Source organism: Meriones unguiculatus, chromosome 10 (genome assembly GCF_030254825.1).
Source record: "Meriones unguiculatus strain TT.TT164.6M chromosome 10, Bangor_MerUng_6.1, whole genome shotgun sequence".
Taxonomy (NCBI): domain Eukaryota; kingdom Metazoa; phylum Chordata; class Mammalia; order Rodentia; family Muridae; genus Meriones; species Meriones unguiculatus.
Window position 1 is genome coordinate 12,704,821 of NC_083358.1, and position 21,789 is coordinate 12,726,609.

At 43.9% G+C, this 21,789-nt stretch overlaps 2 protein-coding genes across 3 annotated transcripts in view; one reads left to right on the forward strand and one right to left on the reverse strand.

Moving 5' to 3' along the window:
* The window catches only part of Maf (MAF bZIP transcription factor), a 344,454-nt gene extending 328,941 nt beyond the window's left edge, over nucleotides 1-15,513 (forward strand). The window contains exon 2 of the mRNA XM_060391924.1: nucleotides 15,286-15,513. Within this exon, the coding sequence (XP_060247907.1) occupies nucleotides 15,286-15,316 (31 nt within the window). The 3' untranslated portion in view covers nucleotides 15,317-15,513. The remainder of the gene's footprint in view (nucleotides 1-15,285) is intronic.
* A 48-nt stretch (nucleotides 15,514-15,561) lies between these two features.
* Nucleotides 15,562-21,789, reverse strand: part of Wwox (WW domain containing oxidoreductase) — a 906,316-nt gene continuing 900,088 nt past the window's right edge. For both annotated transcript variants that reach the window (XM_060391914.1, XM_060391916.1), the window contains one exon: nucleotides 15,562-16,645. In XM_060391914.1, coding sequence (XP_060247897.1) covers nucleotides 16,457-16,645 — 189 coding nt within the window. In that variant the 3' untranslated portion in view covers nucleotides 15,562-16,456. The remainder of the gene's footprint in view (nucleotides 16,646-21,789) is intronic.

Consider the following 21,789-nt stretch of genomic DNA (forward strand, 5'->3'; position numbering starts at 1 on the left):
GTCCCTGGAGAGCTGAGAGTGAACAGCACTGTGGATGGAATATATATATATATATATATATATATATATATATATTAAATCTCATAATAAGAAGGAGCTACATAAGGCAGAGGTGATGGTTCAGTAGATAAAATGCTTGCTGTGCAAGCATGAGGACCTGAGTTCGATCCCTAGAACTACACCCAAAAAATAAAAAATAAAAAAGCTAGATATGACAGTGTACACCTGAATCCCTGCCCTGGAGAGGCAGAGACAGGAGGATTCCTGAGGTCCACTGGCCATCCAGATTAGCTGAATTGGTGAGCTCCAGGTTCAGTGAGATAACCTTCCTCAAAATATAAGGGGGAGAAGGCCAGACAGTGGTGCAGGCTGTTAATCCCAGCACTCAGGAAGCAGAGGCAGGCGGATCTCTGAGTTCAAAGCCAGCCTGGTCTACAGAGTGAGTCCCAGGTCAGAAAAGGCTACACATATACACACATACACACAACCATCTTGAAAAACCAAATATATATGTATGAGGGCAGTAACAGGAAGACACATGACATCAACCTCTGATCACAGGTACACCCAAATACACACATGTACTCATACAAAAGAAGAAGAAAAAAAAAGAAGAAGAAGAAGAAAATAAATCAGAGGAGACTACAGCCTGAAATGTTGGCTTCTGCCTGTAATTTTTGCACTTGGGAGGCAGTGGCAAGAGGGTTGAAAGTTTTGGTCTTTGAGCATCATCAGGGGGAGGGGGCAGGAGAATCTCCTGATGTGCTGTAGCAGCCTAGAAAACAGGGTTGGAGGAAATGAGAAGAGAAGATCTACTCAGGGATAAGAAAGAGGATGTGGACCTCTAGTTCCACCTCAGAGGCTGGCCCAGGCAACTCTATTCAAGTACTCTGGTGTGCCAGGGCTCAAGAACATCAGTGTAGGACTTCGGGTTTTTGTTTGGATTTGGTTTTGGTTTTGGTTTTGTGTATTCTTGGATGTGTGGGAGACACAGAGAGATGGAACCAATAAAACCATATAACACAGTCACTTACACTAGAGCAAATTCAGAGGTTAGTGGAACCAGAGGTAGACATGCTTTGTTGACCCTTGAACATCACCTGAGGACATCTACTGAGTTGTGGATTTTGATGGATATGTAGGAATTACCCTCCATGCACTCAAAAGAGGAATATGGAAGTAAAGGAAGCTTCTGCCAGGGTTGGGGGAGTACACCTTGTGCACAAACATCACTCAGAATGATCCATCAGAGCCTGAGATGCTCACCCATTCCTCTGTGCCCACGTAGAGAGGCAGTTCATTTGGAAGCCAGATGCTTGTCTGAAGTTCAGGCCAGGCCCACCAGCTAAGCTCCAGTGGGGCTAGCCTATCAAAGCATGGAGGTTTAGACAAGCTAGGGACTCTAGGAAGCCAGTGCTGGGCAGTTGAGAGATGCTCAGCTGTCTTGGGAGATGGAGGGGAAGAGTTTGCTTTGTGGGAAAGCTTGGCTGGCAGTACAGGCTGCAGATGCACCATGCCCATCCTTCTGCTCCTGATTCTACCATTCCCTTGTCAGCAGATGGGTGTAACACTCATTAAGAAGCATCTTCTCGTGGAGCTGATAATACAGTTATTATACTTCTGTGGGTGTCATAACTTTCCATTTTATTTTATTTTATTTTTTTACACAGGGTCTCACCTAGGTAGCCCTAACTGACCTCAAGGTCACTATGTAGCTGAGGATGGTTTTGAACTCCTGATCTTCCTGTCTCCACCTCTTGAGTGCTAGCATTATAGATGCATAGCACTAGTTCATGCCTAGTTCATGGTGTGTTGGAGTAATCAAAGCCAGGGCTTCATCGTGCTAGGCACTGAAGTTCAACCAATTGAGCTAAAATTATCATCCCTGTCTTCATAATTTCTAATATTATAGCTACTGTCATAATCAGGAATTTGGGTGCTGAGCCCAAAATGCCCAACACTGAAGTGAAAAGTTGTCATTCCTCATTGAGAGTCCTTCTGCCTTTCATCCCCAGACACATGAACAGGTTTTTCCAGGTGGAAACAGCTTGATGTCAACCAAGCCTTCCAGTTAGAATAGCTTTCCTAACAACTTTCACCCAAGGTTCACCTTTTTAAAAACTAATTTGTGACTTCCTCTTGAATTGATATTTCCATTAGCCACACACCTTCTAGAAAAGAGAAACATGTAAACAGACATCTTCGTTTTGAGGATTATCTAGGGGCATTCCAAAGACTTTCCCATATGACATGTGTATTGATTAGCTTTAGCTATGTAACAAACCACATCAAAATGCAGTGCTGAAAGCTGCACTTGCTATAATGGCTCATGCATCTGTCTGTAGACTGAGTGTCAACTGGTCCAGATGAAGTTATCTTTAGGCTCTGGTTTGAGTTTCCTCTAGGAGGCCCTTATGGACTGCTGATTCCCTGAGGAAAAAGCATGCTTCTGGTGAATGCTGGGCGTATAAGAACATCTAGCAATGCTCCTGCTCTTTTATTCATATCCTTTGCAAAGTAAGTTGCAAGGCTGGGATTATAAAGAGAACAGAATGGATGAATTCTTACCTCATTATGTCTGTGCTGGCTTGGGCACAGAGTGGTATCTGTGGCTGAAAGTCCTGGAAGCTAGTTCTTTGTTGGGTGATCCAAAGCCGGAAGCTACCGGCCCTGTTTCATGATAGGGAATAGGCGATTCCTTCTCCTAGCTGCCTTCCCAAGCCTGGGGCTCTCACCTTGTGGCACTTTCCTGGGACCATCATCTGGAAACCTCAGGAGTTGGGTTTCATAGCCAACTCTAACAGTGCATTTGAAAACTAAATATGTACTAACAGTAAATTAAAGCAGGTTGGTTCATGAATAACACACTATTTTGCAACTATTTGCAGGATGTAATGAGACACGCTTTTAAAACTGACCACAAACACTCCATTGTGTGGTTGCCAACTGTTTTATAAGATATTGAACATATACATTGTATTATCATATGTATTACCAAACTATTCCTTTCTAATAGATTAATTTTCCAGTTGTCTCTGGAATCTTTGTATATAATCTGGCTGAGGGTGAGAAGGAAATTAGTTGGGTGGTCTGTGCTGAACTAACACTGCCTGGCATCTTACAATTAAGCCTCACCATTGGCAGTCGCTGGAGAAAGCACTGTGTGTGTGGCATCCAGGGGTGACAAGATATGTTGCTTTCAACCAAGCTCAGTTGCAAACAGCCACTGGGACCTTGGTGACAAAGTGGTTGCTCCTGAGTGAAGGAATTGAGAGGATGGGCAGGTCTGTGACGTGTGAATGTGTGTGCAGGTGTGGATGTATGTAGGCGTGTACACACATGTGTATGCACATGCATGCTTAGGCCAGAGAGCAATCACAGGTGTCATTGTTTAAACCTTATCTACTTTTTTATGAGACAGAGTCTATCACTTGTCTGGACTCTCTCAGAGTGCTGGGCTGGGGATTCCTCTGTCTCCATTTCTATGGTTCCCATCTTTTTTTTTTTTTTTCTTCAGTTTTTGGAGAAAGGGTTTCTCTGTGTAGCTTTGGCTGTCCTGGACTTGCTTTGTAGTCCAGGCTGGTCTCGAACTCACAGCGATCTGCCTGCCTCTGCTTCCCTAAGTGCTGGAATTACAGTCGTGTGTCACTGTTCCAGGCTGCCTATTCTTTTTAAATCACGGGTTCTGAGCATCATACTCATGTCCTCATGCCAGCAAGGCAATCATTCTTACCAACTTAACTATCTCCCGTGCCCTATGATACATTTCTTAAAATGTTTGAACGCAAAAATTGATGTTTGATCCTATTCCATTAGACATACTTAGGTCTAAATCCACTTACATGGTTTACCAATGTGATAACTACATAGCAGCTCGATTCGAATATGTTTCCAATAGAAGTTTCATTGTCATCTCAGCTCCTCCAAGTAAGGCCCAGTTAAAACAGAAGAGCTTTGGGATCCATTATGTGGATCAGTTTTATTTCCACAGCCACGTTGATGTTAATACTGCTTTTTTTAGTGGGACTTCTTTCTGGTTTATATCTCATAATCAGTTAAAAACACAACGTACAGAGAGCTCACATCCAGTTTTACCAAAGGAACCAGGTCAGAAAACCATGACAGTGGCTTTTGCCTCTCCTCAACTTTGCACAGCTAACCCAATGGTTCCAACAGGGCTTAAATCTCAGAATGTCAGAGCCCTGCCTCAGAAGAGCTCATTGGCAAAGAGTGGGCTAGCTGCAGACTTGAGCTGTTGGCTTCCTGACTTTTCACTCAGGTGTGCACAGTACCTATCCTGCCTGGGTATTCCCTTCATCCCCTTTCACTAGAGGCAAAACTCAGGTGACTGGAGAGAAAAATGACATTCCTCTCTTTAATTTGCTTTCCAGTGAAATTTTTAAATCAATATTTGAGTGCTCATCCAGTAAAGTGCTTAGCATGCAAACAAGAGGACCTGAGTTTGCGCTTCATATCCCTCATGAAAGAGCCAGGTGGGCATGGTGGTGGACACATGTAACCCCAAGGCTAGGGAAGTTGAGAGAGGTGGATCCCTGGGGCTTGATGGAGAGCCAGCCTAGCTAACTTAGCCAGCCCAGACCAGTGAAAAACCCTGTAGGGGCTAGACATACGGCTCAATGGCTAAAAGCACTTGCTGCTCTCCTAGGAGACATGTGTTTGGTTCCCAGAACCCATGCAAGACAGCTCACAACCCCAGCAATTCCAGCTCCGGGGGATCCGACACCCTCTCCTGGAAGCTGATGACACCCACATACATGGCATGGCATATACTTATACTGACACCATGGATACCTATAAGTTAACAAATTAAAATAAAATCTTTAAGAAAACAAGGTACATGGTACCCAAGGGACAACACTTGAGGTTGGTTGTTCATGAAAGTTGAAATATAATTTTAGAAATTTGGGCTAGGCTATTTGTCTCTTAAAAAGAAATCTCCAAGTTCAGAAAATGGTCTGAGAATATTTATGAGAATTATTTTTATGTGTTTTATGGAACTATGTTTGTATGCACATATATGGATGAACATGTGTGTGCATGTGATGGAGGCCAAAGGTCAAAGTCTTTCTGAGTCACTCCTCTCTTCAATTTTTTGTGACAGGATCTCTCTGTGAGCCTAGAGCTCACCAGTTTGGCTAGATTTGCCGGTCAGAAAATCTCAGAGATCCTGCATCTATGCTCTCAGCCCTGGGATTGTAGGCATGCACACCCAACCCTGTATCTTTCCTGTGGGTTTGAGGAATCAGTCTTGGGCCTACGTTCTTGCACATTAAGCACTTTGCAGAGGAAGCTGTCTTCTTACCTGATTCTTTTTCAGTCTCTAAGAGGAGCTTGGTGGAAGGGGCATCTTCAGGTCATTTGGGCACAAGAAAGATCATTGTATATCCAAGCTTGGCAAACTGTAGACCCAGATCCAATCCATGGTTATTTCCCTGTGCACTGTGGCATCTTGGGATCACAGAATTTCTTCAGGTCAGTGGTCTTGCTCACCTGGCTGAAGACCACCCAGCCAGGTGGGACAGTCCAAGATGACTCCCTGCAGCTGAGGCCTCCTCCACTGGACAGACACACATGTGTCCGTCCACAGGTCACATATCTGGTAAGCTCCTTCTGCCTCTTTATGTCATCCCATGGGAGAAGCCCACCTGAGCTAAGCCAAGGACAGATGGCAAGGCCAATCTGATGCGCTAGAGAACACATCTCTTGTCTTTAGCACCTCGTGCGTGCAGTCCTCAGGAAAACTCTTTGAAATTTAATTCCAGAAAAACTAAATAAGAACTAAGGCTGGCTCCGCAAGTGAAGAGTTGCCCTCAAGTTCCCCAAACTGATGTACATCTATCAGGTATTTACAAGATGGTGGCTAAATATTCGCAGGTGCCCTGAGAGATTGATACTTGCCCCTTAAGAATGGAGGATTCAGAGTAGTGTTTTTAAGAACGCTTTCCTGTAAGCAACTATCCTGTAAATTGATAAGGCTCTCTCTTAACTAAATGGTGGGGCAGAATTCTTAATGGTGCAGTCAAAAGGTCTATAAAAATAAAGTTAATACTAATATGCGGAGTATTGTCAATTTCTGGTTGCAGAAATCAGGTTGTTCTAGGAGAAAGCAAATATATATACCACTACTCAGAAAAGACAAAACCCAGCATCTTTCGTTCTGGAATGGAAACAAGGGATGCTAGCACTGATTTTCTCTAGACTCCCTGCAGACTTCCATTGCTCTGGATGGTTGGACCCACAACCACACATCTGGAGCTGTAGGCTGATGCCTGCTTGTGTCTGCCATATCCTCCCTCCCCTCTCCACAGATGGATGGAGGTAACACTGCACAGCCTACACACTGCACGCCATTAGCCCTCCCTCGCTGCCCAGCGCAGAACAACGGGCCCCAGTCTTCAGGCTGTTCATAATACTCTGACACTTTTATAGCTCCCCTGCTCTCTGCCAGGGCTGGCAGCTCCCTCAACACGCAGAACAAATTCCACAGACAATAGAAAGACAGCTCTCACAGCAGATGAAGGGTCAGGCAGCTCTTTACCAGGCCATCAAAGAGACACCTTGCAAAATGCCTGCCTTCCAGATGAGTGGTGGGCGCCCACAAGACAGTCCTCTGACAGCTGAGTTACTGCTTATTTTGTGGCCACACTAAAACCTGTTGCCAGGGGAAAGAATAGCCCATTCTGATCTGGAGGTAGAAATGTAAACTGAAAATGATCCAACTTTTGCCAGGGCCATGATCTCTGTTAAAAATAAAATTTACCAGAGTGGGTGTTATCTGTTTTACCTTTTTCCTTCCTTCATTCCTTCCTTCCTTCCTTCCTTCCTTCCTTCCTTCCTTCCTTCCTCCCTTCTTTCCTTGCTCTTTCCTTCTTTCCTATTTAAATTTTCTTTGATAATTTCACACATGCACTCAAGGCATACTGACCACTCTCACTCCCCAATTCTTCTCATCTCCTACTGTTCTTGTCCACCCTCCTTCTATTCCCTGCAAGGTCTCTTTCTCAGGTTCATGTATCTTTGTTTTGTTGTCACCCACAGAGTTTAACTAGGGTTGTCTGTGTGAATGTGAATTTGGATCCTAGTGGGCTTAGTAGATACACAACTAAAAGCAATGTTTTTTTTTCTCTCTCTCTCCCAGAATTTATCAATAGCCAATAGTTCATGAATAAGGTATAGAGCTTGGTGAGTCCCTCCCATTCCATGCTGAATATGAACAGGACCAGTCTTGTATAGTCTCTGTGTTGGTAAATTGCAGCATTTTGAGTTCATGATTATAACAGTTGTAACTGAATCTAGAGGAAGGCATTCACAGCCCTTCATTCCATCTGCCTGCTCTTACATACTTCCAACCTTTTCTGCAGTGTTCCCTCGGCCTTAAAAGGTATAGCATAAATGTCTTGTTGGGGGACTAGCCCTCAGTTATCACTTATTCCCAGTATGATGGGCACACCACTCACTGACAAGAGGTTTCTCCGAACAAGGCCGAGAGTTGCTTTTGTTTGTGGATATAAACAGAGATTTAGTCAAACAGTAGTAAGTTTCTCACTTAGGTTCATGAACTCCGCAGGCATGGCTTTTAAACACGGCTTTTGGTCCAGGCTATGGCACTGTAATTTCCTGTAGAGTGGTTGGTTACCTCCACACCACTCACGCCACCACTGCACGAACAGGAGAGCGCATCTTGTCCAACAGGTTGCTTTTATGGTTCATAAGTTTCACAGCCGGGTAAAATGACTGATGTTTTCTCTCCCCAAGCAGCATGCACAAGTAAGGAAGTTTCCAGCTTGTTTTCTCGATATGGGGTATCTGTTGTCATGAAGAACGCTGGTTAAGAAGCTCAACTATTTTTTTTTTTTATTTATCATGGTTATTCACGTTTGTTTGCTTGTAGACTGCATTTTCAGTCCTATTCACCTCCAGCTGAATTTAAGCAACTCTGAAAATGTTCTAAAGACCAAAGTAACACCATTATCAGGTTCTGGGAAGAATGCTTCTGTCTGCTCAGAATTTCTCCTCAGTCATAAATTCTATCAATATTGCTGATAGTATTTTTTGTTTGTTTATTTGTGTTGGGGGGGACGTATGAGCATGTCTGTGAGCATGTCTGTGAGCATGTGTGTTCACCCATAAGTGCTTTCACATGTGAAGATCAGAGTTTAATATAGGATCCCCACCCCCCCATAATTGCTCTCCACCGTGACTTTTTGAAAGACGGTCTCTCAGGGAGGCCTTCGTCTTACACTGGCTGTTCAACCATCCTGGAGGATTCTATCACCTCTGTTCTTCCTGTTCTGGGGCTACATACACATGTCAGCACACCGGGCTTTAATGTGAATGCTGAAGATCTGAACATAGATCCCCGTGCTTGCACAGCAGCACTTTACCCGCGAACCGTGTCCCCAGTCCTGCCAAAAACTTTTATATCTGATGACCTCACTCAAGGTTTGCTGATGTGTACAGCTGTTTCCACAAGTGTCCTTTACTTTTCTAATTACGTTGTTGAGGAACTTTCCATGTGCAGGGACGAGATGCAGACGGAACTCAAGGTTTTGGCTTATCACTTAACACCAATTGAGCAGGCAATCGTAAAACACAGGGTAGGTGGGAGCTCTTCCGACATACACAGAGCAGCTTTGGCTGATGTCGGGCATAAATGTCCAAGGTTAATAGGACTATACTGAGGAAGAGAGGCGAGGAGCTGAACAAATGCAGTAGCTATATAACCTGAAAGAAAGTCAGACTCCAGAAAGTGTCTCGAATACCACCAGGCTGAAGCCACGCAGAGGTGCTGTTTGTATACAAATCTCTGAAAGGAAATATAGACAACCGTTGGGTTATTTTTTAAATGAAACTATAATAATCTCCCTGGTTTTGTTTTTCAGATACATTTTTCCTTATGCCATGCAGCCCTAAATCTTGCACTCCGTTCCTATGAACCTTAAAAACTATTCCATTTCTATCAGTACCTGAGCTCAGAGATCTGTCTAGAAAATCAGTTAAGCATACCACTTAGCTCACAGCTGGGCTGTAACACTCAGTGACACAGGCATGTTGTAGAACTGCTGACATGTTTCCTTTGGTTTGTACGACTCCTTGCTCTTTGAAAAGTAACAGAGCTAATACTTGGATTGCAGAAAATGTGGGAGCTAGCTATAGGAGCGAATCAAAAACATCACCTCCATTTTGCCTCTGCAGGTAGAAGAACTTCTTTCATCGGCATTTACTTCCTGCCATCTTTCCCTCAGTGTGTAATTTCCATGTAGAGATGCATGGCTAGGGCCGTGGAGATGATTCAGCAGGTAGAGCACATGCTGTGCAAGCATCAGGCGTAGAGTGGAACCACAGCAACCAACAGTAAAGCCAGGCCTGGGCGAGCAGAGACAGGTGGATCCCTGGTGGGGCTCCTTGACAGTTAGCCTTGCTGAAACTGTGAGCCTCAGACAGTGAAAGGCCCTGTCCTAAAAAACAAGGTGAGATCACGGAGGAAGACACTCGAAGTCAACCTCTGGCTTTCACATACAGGCACTGCACAAGCAGCACAGGCACACGCAAATAATTTTTAAAATGTTTAAAGTAGATGCAGAGATACACACTTACCTCTTACCTAACAAAAAATAGGATTGTACTCCAAAACTGTTTTTTTTTTTTTTTTAACTTGCATTTTTACCAGCAGTTTGTAAGTATCACTAAATCGATCGCATTTCTGCCATGGCATTATCACCCGGTGCTTTGAAAGGCTTATCTTGCAATACAAACATGTCAGGGGCTCTCACGTTTTCACTATTACTATCATTGTTACTGCTTCAAAAGACACATTTCCATGTGTGCCCAGGGGATGCTGCTTCTGCTGCTGCTGCTGCTGCTGCTGCTGCTGCTGCTGCTGCTGCTGCTGCTGCAGATGCTGCTGCTTCTGTTTATAATTAGATATCAGAACACACTGGCCTGTGCTCAAAAGACTTGGGGTTGAACACCATTGAATGCTTTACTTTCTTAACCTTTAACATGCACATATCACACACACACACACACACACACACACACACACACACACACACACACCACAGACACTTTCATTCTTATCAACTGTCCAGGCTTCTAAAATAGCTGTTTTAGGATTTATGCACAGAAGTTGAGTTTCTGGGTCAGGTTTTTGTATTGTTTTGTGTGTATATTTTCATATGTGTGCCATGTGGCTACAGGTCATATGGCAATGTCCACTGTCTTCCTCAGTCATGCTGTACCCCTTATTTTTCTGAGATAAGGTCTCTTATTTCCCTAGGGCATACCAATTTGATTCATCCCGGATAGAAGTCCCAGAACTGAATCTGAACGACATGGGCTAGGGTCTGTCTCAGCACATCAGGCAGACTCCCAACCATGTCCCAAAGCTGCCAGGAATGCCTTCAGATTCTCCCCTGGGCTTCTCACACTGCAGAACAGCAGGCACCAGGCAGAGGCCGGCGGGCCAGCTGACCCAAACTTCAGCTGGCGCCTTTCTGTTTTCTGCATTCAGGCGTTTTTTATTTCCGCTGATACAGGGTTCCTGTGCTTCTGTGCCTCGGTTCCAGGTGGAAGGAGCATTCCACACCCAGGAACTTTCCAGCCATCCCTTCCCAAGACTCAAGCTACTGAGTGCCAGGCAGGCAGGTCATTTGAGGAAAATAGACCCATCATGAGCTAGTCCACCTGAGTGGAAAAACACCTGCCCTCCCACCTCACTATCTCTCTACACACAGTAGAGGTAAAAGCCAGCTATGTGGGCAGTTCAAGGCAAGTCTCCTGTCTGTAGCTAGTCTGTAGGTAAGACTAAGAGTTTTGTATTGTTTGGAACTAGCAGCCACCTTGATACTTTAAGAAAAGCAACCACCTCTCCTAAGAGCCTTACGGAAATGTATTTATCCAATCTTTCTCTACAAACCTTGGTGGGGAAGGATCTTAACTCCAACAACAACAAAAAGTCACAAATTAAGGCATATCTATCTATCTATCTATCTTTCTATCTATCTATCTCTTTCTACTGAATATATGATCACAAAGGCATTGAAGATATAAAGCAAAATAAAGATATAAATTTATTTTGAAATATATAAATTTATAAAAGAAACAAGACACAAATAAATTTGAAAATACATTTTCAAAATAGAAGGAAAAACATCAGAAAGTTTCAACTGGTTGTTGTGAGGCAAGTGTGGCAGTGTGTGTTTTCCTGATTTCCCCTCCTCCCCCCACAGGCTGAAATTCTAAGCATGTAGTTAAGTTCTCTCATCAAAGAAGCAATACATGTTGCTTCAAAGACAAATGATTCAGCAATAATTTTTAAGATCAGTGCTCTTTTAATAGGACTTTTTAAATGAACCAACTGCATAAATCACATTCAAAGGATTTAAAGGAGAAAACACATAAAAGGCAAATCCTTTTTTGTAACATGTATGTGAACTGTAGGTGTTGTATACATGTGATTTATGCACACACATGTCCCACGAGTGTATAGATAGGCCGGGAGAGAAAGCTGAGTGCCCTGATCAATCGCTCTCTGCCTTATTTCCTTGAGGCAAAGTGTGTCACCGAACCTAGACCTAAGCTGATGGTTGGAAGGCACCAGCAATCCCGTCTTGGCTGCTGGCAGCATTTAGGGTTATAGGCATTCACAGCTACTCATAGTTGTTTTGCCTAGGTGCTTGGGATTTGAATTCAGAGCCTCATGCTTATACCACAAGCACTCTAACCTGCTGAGCCACATCCCTAGCCTTCTGAGGTTAAGTCTTAATGACATCTTTTTAAAAGCTTTATAGATGCTTAGAAATAGAAAATAAAGCAAGAGAGAGGTGACGGAGGAGGGACAAGATGATATGCAAATGCTGTTGAGTATGGGAAGTTGGTTCAGAGACAGATGAGCTCAGAGCACAAAGTCACACAAGGAGCCATGGCCTCAAGGTCCAGTGGCTTTCTCAGTGATGCCAAGGAAGAATCACATTGACTACAGGAACTAGGAGGTATAACGACACACAGACAGCTTTTTCAAGTAAGCCATGGGCAGAACGCACTCATAAATACTTAGGAAAAAAAAAACTCAGGAAAAGTCAGTCTTTTCCATCAGGATGCCGAGGATCCAATGAGACGTGGCTACATCTGCAAAGTCAGAGGACATGTTCACAGTGAACTTCAGATAAAGTGGGAAAACTCCTTGTGTTAGAGACAGGGCCTCTCCTGTCATGAGTGATGGAGTGTTGCTTTTCGCATACTCATATATCATCCATTCAAAGTAGCTTTGCTTCCTTACTCTAAGATGCAGTGGGAGATAGCAACATGAACACAACACTGAGAAGATGGACAGTCTCTCTGATTGGTGTGGCATAAATGACATTGAATACATACAAATAGGATGTCGGCTACCAAGATCTGGACTTCTGTGGGACTCCCAGCTAGTTTTGGGAGCCAATGAGAAATAAAGACATTTGGGGCATACATTCTGGTCTGGGTACCAGATTTCAGATGAGGTCCCTAATGACTGGAAAGGAAGAGAAACAGGATGCTCTTTGAATACTGGGATAAAGATGAAACACCTGACTAAAGGGCTCTTTTCCCACCCGAATCCTCTTTTCATACACCCACTCTGAATTTCCATGCTAATTAAAACTGTGAACTCTCCCCTGTGGGAAAATGAAGGACAGATGTTTCTTCTTTAAATAAAGAGGCTGGCTGCTAGGGAATATTGACAAGATGATGTTGAAATAACTTTGAAAGAGCAAATAGCACATAGCATTGACAAGGCTGTAAACACACACACATGCTTCTGGTCAGCATGCTATTTCTGAAACATACCAACCCCCTAAGAATTTTTGGGCTTCCTACAAAGTGAGGTTAGGGAAAAAAATCTCTTAAGAGGAAAAGTCTATATGTTTAGAGATGTTAACTGAGACATTGGTTCTAACAGTACAAACTAGAAGTTATCTGAATATCCCATAGCAGAAACACAGGCCTATAGTGATAGCCCAGATGACGTGTTAGACATCTATTAGCATCATGGGAAGACCTGCAAAAACAAGATGATTTTTGTGGGGGAAAGGAAAAATTTGAGAAGGGATTCAAAATCAAATGCTTGAACCAAGAGCAAAGATTTAAGAGGTAATATGGAAAGTGAACAGAATCTGTATTTAAATTTAGCAGTATTTCTAGGCTTCCTTTTTCTAAGAACTATCTTTGCTGGTGATGCCTCATTTCATGAATTCAGCTTTTCAGATCAGCACCTTCAATGATCATATGGATCATATTTAATGACCTTACTTAATATTCTGAAGTGATTTCAGCAGCTGACTGGGGTATGTTAGGAAGCACAGAGTCAATGTACAGGGCACGTAGGTATTGTTATTTTAGGTTTTAGGTTTTTTGTTGGTTTGTTTTTTACATAAACTTCTAAAAGTAGTGAGTACTGGTGGTGAGAACTGGCAGGGACTTTGAAATTTGAGACTTTCTGGACTAGCATTGACCTTGATGAAAGCAATCAGCCTCCTCTTCATTGAGGTTCCAAATAAAACTGCCCATCTCCTCATTCTAAAAGAGCGAAGCCACAAGCCGCAGGCTGTAGCCACTGCCTCAGTTTCCTTCCTATTGATAAGTGGCAGCAAGGTCTTATTCAGGCATGGAAGTGGAAACCAGATACCTTTTTGGACTTAAAGAAACAAGGGCAGAGAAGAGCTTGACAGAAAATGACCACAGAGAAGCTGGCTCATTCTTCTCAAGTTGAATGTATTCTGTATGGCTTCATCAGAATGTTGGACATGGAGTCTGCCCTCAGCTAACTCCAGGCTGGGAACAGACTTATTTATAACTGGAACAGAGTAGGGGAGGGAGGCTACCGGGGTAGAACAGAAGCCATTATTGCTGGGTCAGTGGCAGGTGTGAAAGCCATTTTTAAAGCTCCTGTCAGTCATTGGCTCCAGCAGGACAGCCACACCCCAGCCTTAGGTAGAAAGTTCATTTTGCCTTGAGAATTAACTCAGCCCTTGTCTAAACTTAATGTGTAGACACTTCTGGTCTCTATCAGCCCATAAAGGTGGTGTAGAGTGGAAAGCACACAGGAGTGAAAGTAGAGAGACCTGCCTTTGTGGTCCAACTCTGTTATTCATTAGTCACAGGCTATGGAGAAGCTGTGTTCTGCCCCTCAATTTTGTCCCTTGAGCAAACAATAAAAAGATGAGGATTATTTGTCCAGACCCTTAACTAACTCAACAGATATCACAGGTTTCATGAAGTTTATATCATGGAGGAAGAAAGAGGTGATTCGTAATGTACTCAATGCTATTTTGTATCTGAAAGGAGAAACATTAAGGGTAAGAGAGGGTCCTTGGGGTGATGCCATGAATGAAGTGGTCAGACACCCCACCTTCTCTGAAAGAGGTGACATTTGAACATAGAGCTGAAGTCAGAGAGAGACAAACCTTTATGTGAGAAAATCATTTCCATGGGAGCAGCAGCAGGTGGAAAGCACCTGAATTAGAGAGTGTGTTTGGCAGGTATGAGGGATACAAGAAGTCTAGAGGATACAAGAAGTCTTACATGGGAAAGGGAAAAGGTTCTAGAACACAGGATGGGCAAGGCATTTGAGAGAACAAAGAGGCTATGGGGGAAAATGTCTATTAGTGAAATGAGAGCTGTCAGCTAGCTATTGCTGTGTAACAAATAATCTGAGATTTGATGGCTTAAAAATCACAGGCATGTATTATTCCTTGTAGGTCTGTGAGTTCAGTCTGGAGTTTCTTTTCCTCTGGGTTGCCTGAGATGGCACGAGGGGCCATGACCAGGCTGTGAGTAGCTGAAAATTAGTGTTTGACTTGACCCACCTACAGGCAGAGGCCCAGAGATCAGTGTTAACTGGCTGGCCTGAAGCTGCCATCACAGGAGGAGCGACATATCAACTTCTCCACCCTCACCTTCTTCGTATTTAATGAAAGTCTCTGCCATGTCATAGAGGCCTCTTTTGTACCTTGCTGACCTTAAGCTTTAAGTTTCAGAAAGCAGCATTTAGGATTCTGGGGTAATGGATGCACGAAAGGTTTGGTCCTTAGGGCATATGGGCATATTCACTTACTTAAAGTCATCTCCATGTCCCCCTACCTGGAGACCATGGTGTAAGTGGAGAGAGTGAGTGTTCTCAAGTGACTGACTCAGGAACCATCTCTCGAGGACTGTCTGTGAGTGATGAAGATTAACATAATTAAAATGAAATCACACAACAGTCACTCTTCTTCTTTCTTTCTCTTGCAGAAAATATGATGCTGGCATGCTTATCCCGTGAGACAGCTCGGCCCACAAAGCACAAAAACTGAACTCAAACTCAGAGAAGAATCAAGAATGGTGTTTTCCTGGCATCTACAAGAAGCGCTTTATTTTTCCTCCAGATTTCTTTTCTAAAAAACAAAACAAAACAAAAAAAGACAAAAACAAAAACAAAACAAAAAAACCAACAAAAATGAAAACAAACATAAAAACAAAATGGAACAAAGAAAAACTGAGAAGAATATTCAAGTGAGTGACACACACTTCAGAACACCATAGTCAAGCATGTTCTTTTATTAAGCATAGGATGGGAGGAACTGGGGGAAGCTGAAGCTAGATGCTCACTCAGAAGGACTGAGGAGTTCCGACATTCCCTAAGAGGCTTGTTCTTGGAACTGTGTGTGAAGAACGAAGAGGGCGACTTCTATTTCCCACTTCAAGAATATCCCGTGTATCTGAAGGACACCTTGCTTCTTTGCTTGCCCATCTGCGTAGCTATGGAATGATTTGCAAACCGTATTTGTTATAATCTCTAAGGAATTGCTTGTGTAACTTTGGCAAGGAGGACAGTGCTTTCGGGACCCACCAGCTCCGCACACTGACTCAGTTCCCCTCTAATGGCACCATCACATTGGTTCTGTTGGGACAAGGTACTGAGTTTCGCTCAAAGCTGCCAAACCTGTTCAGATTTGGTAGGGCAGTATGAGACGCCTTCCAGGTCTGAATTCAGCATGGGGAGATGAACATGAAAACCTTTTCTTCCCTCAACGGGAGAAAGCCGGCCTCTGGCGGCAGAGGTGGCAGAGGTGGTGCTTGGGAGGGTCAAGAGGATATGAGGCTATTCTAAGGGTAATAGAGAGTCACATCTGCTTCTACAATGAGCAAAGGAACATGCTAACCATGCTTCCACTTTCAAGCAGGCCACCACCAGAAAAGCAAGCAGACCCGTGACCAGCCCTATCCTAGAAGGGGAACATTGTTCCTTGAAATTCCCTGCTTCCCACTGATGCTCAACCTTTCCCCATTGATTACAGCTTCTCTTGTTTCTTTTATTCTCATTGTTCTGTATTGGAGGGTCAGGGCACCCCAGGATGATGGGTTTGACAGTGATGAGGGTCTGAGCACGGGTGGGGATTTGCCCAACATCACGGGGCTCTGATTAGCTGGATGGACTGCCCAGTCGCTCCTGGATGAGCCTCTCGCTGAGTTCCCACAGGGCCCGGGCTGTCTCCTCATTCTGTGCCTCCTCGGATGGCAGGCAGCGGCAGCAGTTGTTGAAATACATCCCTCCGAGGCCCTCCAGCTCCGGGGCAACTGCACAGTAGACAGTGGTAGCAGCTCCCTGTTGCTGAAAATCAGAAAAGAAAGAAAAGCAACTGTGAGTGATAAGACAATGTCATTTTGGCTACTTAGAGATCAGTGAGCCTTTCTGCACTTGGACATCAGGGGCAAAGGGCTCAACTCCAAGCACAGGACTGCAAAAGTATGATGTGTGACAGCCTTGGAAAAACAAGTCCATAAACTCCGCTTGTAAAGCTGGTGTGACTTTTTACACCTCATAGAGGAAAAGGCTTGGGAAATAAAGACGCATTTCAATGTATCATGCCAGACGCCATTTCAGCACAATGAAAAAAGATGCTATACTCCCCAACATGCAAGAACAAAATCCATCCAACCCTCTGACTGCTCAATGTGCAATAGAGTTTGACACCAAGAGCTTTCTAGAACCTTCTGTCTAAAAGAAACCAACAACTCTTGATTATGGCCCATCAACTGGATGACTCAAGTGAGGCTGGTGCCAGATCTGTCCTGAACTCTTTGCCCAGGGTGCTTTTAGGGGGTAGGATGGGTTAAAAACACTGTTGAGATGTTTAAACACACACACACACACACACACACACACACACACACAGAGTCATGGTCTCACGCGTCTCTACGCTGATTGTTTATTAATTCGTCCAGAAAACACTTTTCTAAACGTCATATCTGTTCTAATGTACAACAAACTATGACCTCAGGTGGGAGGCGTTTTCCTTCCAGCCCATTTCAAAATGCAAGTTTCTATGAACAGCACTGGTCATTTCTCGTCTCCTCTGGAGTAACAGTTGGGGCTATAGCGAGGGGTGTGTTCACTGATGGGGCCCCAAGTCATCCGTACTGACAGAATATTGCCAGAGAAGCTATAAAGAGGGCAAGAGCTCACTTTGCTTTGCAAGCCATAATTAAAAATAATAGGCTTCTGTTTGCAGGGAGGTGCAGTGGGCGCTGCTCCAATTTCAAGCCAGTACAATTTATCTGCTGTCCTGGGATCATTTATGTAGAGGACAGCTCTTGATGTATCAACTTGCTATCAGCTGACAGGAAGTGGGGTTAAAACAAGGACTGAAAGGTAACCACAGATGTCACCTTCAGGAAAACATTAGGATGTTTGCTTGTAAGGGAGACGGCTTTCTGTCCCTCCTCAAACTTAGCCACTATTTTTCCTGCCCCTACAGGTTTTAAATTGTGTCCATTTAGTGTGTCCATGGGAGAGCATTTTCCTAAATGACTGGAATCCGTGGAGCCAGGGTCACTTTGAGAACCAGGACTCAAGAACTTAAAACTTTAGCCAAGTTCTAAGAAGCCCGCTTGGGTTTTCTTTGCAGCTGGTTTCTGTGTCAGGGTCTGTAGTCATACGTGCATTGGTCAAATGCAGCCATGTGGTCTGACTAGGGCAGGGGTGTGGTGGAGTGTGTGAAACAGACTCAAAGTTTGATAACACCTAGCTGCTGGAGACTATTGGACAGATCCCACCAGCCTGGGATTTGAACATGCGACCTGTGAATGGAGTTTAATTGTGACTTCCTGAAGTCCCTCAACATGCTCCACTTAGCCCGTCCCCCAGAAGAAACAGTGAATACTGTGACTTCAGTGATTTCTTTCTCAATTGATTTCCTTTTGCAAAGTTGTTATTTCTCATCACTTTTAGCAGAGCATCCAGCATGTTTGTCTAAACACCTGTCAGGTGTTTATGGGATCCCTCTGCAGCATGTAAGGAGGGAATGGGTGGCCAAAGGGCCTCTGATAGCTGAGTAGAAAACAAGGATGTCCACTCAGCTAACTCAAGCCACACAGTAGCTTGCTTGCCCTCAGCTCTCTGTAGAGTCCAGGGGGAGATGGAGCTTTGGATAACCTTGGGCTATCTCTCTTGGACTTTCGTTTTATTTTGTAGGTGACAAATACAGCCAGGAATGATCAGGTGACTTGCCACAGACATCTAAGTGGTGGCTGAGAGAATCGTCAGCTCACCTCCAAATCCATCCCTCCTCTTCCACCTGCTCTAGTTGATTCTCATGTCAGAGAATGGTTCTAGTTTTACAGCAGGCTGGCCTCACGCAGCGTTCGTTGCCAGTCCTGAAACAAGACCAAGGGAGGCCGCTCGGGAAAGTGAAAATTAGAGTTCTTCCAAACCTAATGTAGGACATTGCCACGGTGTCCTTCTGAAGGGATGTGGTCTGTGTGCTTGCACTGTTGAAATGGTACTTTTGTAACGAATTTCTGAAGTCATCCTGATCCAGAATCTAGTTAACCTGGGGATCAGGAGGAGGTGTATTTTCCCTCATTGGAATGTGCAAGTGACCAAAGTTGGGGTGTTTTCAGGGAAATGGACATTTGTTGACTACAATGAGAGACACACAGTTTTAAAAGCCCAGTGTGCCACATGAGCTTGCTTCCATTCCTTGCCATTGGTCTGGGGGTAGTTTACAACTCAAATTCAACTGCCAGTGCCCGTAGCTTTATAAAAGAACACAGCACAGGAGACAAAGGCCACCTTCTCTACCCCGAAGAGAAGCCTCCCTGCCAGAGGCGTGCTTGCTGCCACTGGCTCTTGCTTTATCTTCTTTTCAGGCCAGACAATTAAATGCTGACAATATCTTGTTGGTCCCATGCCCGCTACCTTGTGGGCTTTTTGGAGAATTTTCTTTTCAGCCGTTCCAACGGCAACCTTTGAGTGACATCTTTATACCATCAGATGTGGCGGCCGCTTAATAACAAGTTCCCACTTTGGGCTCATCAGCATACCGTCAGCCGGAGACAGGACCACATTAGTGGGATCTCATTAGTAAACAAGCCTGTGACACTGATAGAAGATAAAACAACATTTTTAAACTGATAAGGTTTTGCTTTTTTTTTTTTGGTGTTTTCTTTTTCTTTTCCTTTTTTTTTTTATTTCCTTGAGCACTTTAATCACCATCAAATGACTTTCATGACACTTCTGGGGGCATCGGTACATAATCCCAAGAAGATGAAAGAGACGTATAAAGGAGATAATGTTAACAACACTAGCGTGGTGTTTGAAGCTATGACTTGCCATTTGTCAACATTGCTTTGCTGATCCACAGTGATAAAATAATAACCCATTGACATATGAATGCTAGCTGGAGCTGCAGGGTCTCCCAGACATTTCATTTATTTAGCTTTTATTTCCTTCAGAACCATTTGACAAGTTGCTCACAGTCATTCAACACCAGAAGCTAGAGAAGCAGCACCTTCAACCCACATCACCAGGCCAAAGTATTGATGGCTCAGGACTGAGAGTTTCTGGGAAGCCGAGGGGAGTTTTTAATCACACCCCAATGGCATCTGGGTTCTAGTCAAATATTTGTGAGTGGCCAGAGTTCAACTGTGCCATCCTTGTTACTCCGTATGTAAAGCTGCCCAGGGTTCTTGTTTGGGGATTAAGCTAAGAACATCTTGCTAACAGAGGTTTATCGTTCTCCTTAGGAAATCATTTTTCGCATTTGCAATCCCATCTTCCAGTTCAAGCTGGGATGCAGACAGGGGCTGCTGTTGGTTTCTGAGACCCTGAGATTTAGAGGGACCACCCTTCCAAAATCCTTTGTTGGGATGAAAATGTTAAGTAGCTGCCTTCTGTCAACATTTACTTGATAACTGCTGGCCATCAATTTGTAGCCGTCAGCACAGAATACAAATGAATATTGAGTCCTTTGAAAATAAAGAGGTGCAGAGGTCTTGGATAAACAAAACATGCTTAAGAAAAAGAAACCACATAGTGATATCTGTGATGCATTTCTTAGTGCTGTGATAGACTACTCATTCCTGATAAGAACACGTGTTACACATTTAATTTAGTTTTCAGGTGACTCTACTTTAATATGCATGCTCATTTAAAAGAATGAATAGATTCCTATCTTAAAGTAGACATAACAATGCATTTAAAAATACATACAATATCATGGCATACCTATATTCAAAGACTTGAAAGAGCAGTAGATGTTTGAAGATTGCTTTATTTCAGACATATCCACACCAGGACATTGCACAGCAAAAGCTGAATTAATCAATTTATGCAAAAAAAAAAAAAGAATAGATTCAGGAAGAGGAACACGCTCTGCCTGGAGCCTCCAGGGCAGGCAAGGAAGGCAGCTCTTGAGAAGTGGGCTGTGACTGCAGAGATGGGTTGAAAGTGCTGCGCTGCACTGAGGAGGTTAGGCAAAGAGGAAAGACAGGTACATCTTAAGACTATCAGAGCTTTCATTGCAACTCCTCTGGGGTCTTGCAGGCACAGAATACACTTTCCAAATGTGAAACCTGTGGCCCTATGGCTAGACCACGCCGAGGGGAATGAGCAGTCACAAAGCTGTGGTAGAGACAAGCGTCTCACCACCCTTCCCCTCTCCTGTTATTGCAGTAACAATCCTGCAAGTGACTTTATAAGAATTTTATCAGAAATATGCAACATTGCATCCTGCAGTTCATCTCCAAAGGTCTTGGTGCTTGGGACATAGCTGTTCCCACCAACTATTATAATATCAACCTCTGGTTTACAAGGCAAAGGCGAGCTGTTCCAAGGGGTGCTGTGTCCCTACTTAGTATCCAAGAACAATACTGCCAATGGACAAACTGACCTTGTATTCCAGAATATTCCATCTGGAATGTTCATAAAGCAAAGCAGTTAGTACCGGAAGGAGGCCCGTGTACCTCTCCGATCAGTGACCACAACGAAAGAACGCCTTCACCTGCTACCCATACAACCCAACCGAATTCTAGGATGCAGTGAGTCAGTGCTCATCAAGAAGCATGCCAGGCCCCACCAATGGAGCAGGCGGTGGAAGAGAACAATCAGCTCTGGCCTCCAGTGCATTTAGGCCCATACTGACTATCCCAGTAGCTATGAGGACTAGCATTTGTAGAGAGGTAAACTGTTTGCCAGGTGCTGGCAGACAGCTTCATAAGCATCACTTTCTAATTCTCCTTCTGTTCTCATGCCAGGGAAAACTAGCATCCTCATTTGTATAGGCCTGTGTAGATTCAGAGATCAAATGGAACTTGTCCAAAGTTACAGGGACAGTCACGGATTGATTCAGAATCCACGAGTCAGTGTAGGAAACCTCCTTCCCAAACACGCGACACACATTGTCCATTTCCTCCTGGGTGCCTCCCATTTGACTCACACTTCCTTGTGCTATTTTGGCTCCTTCCCATTCTGCC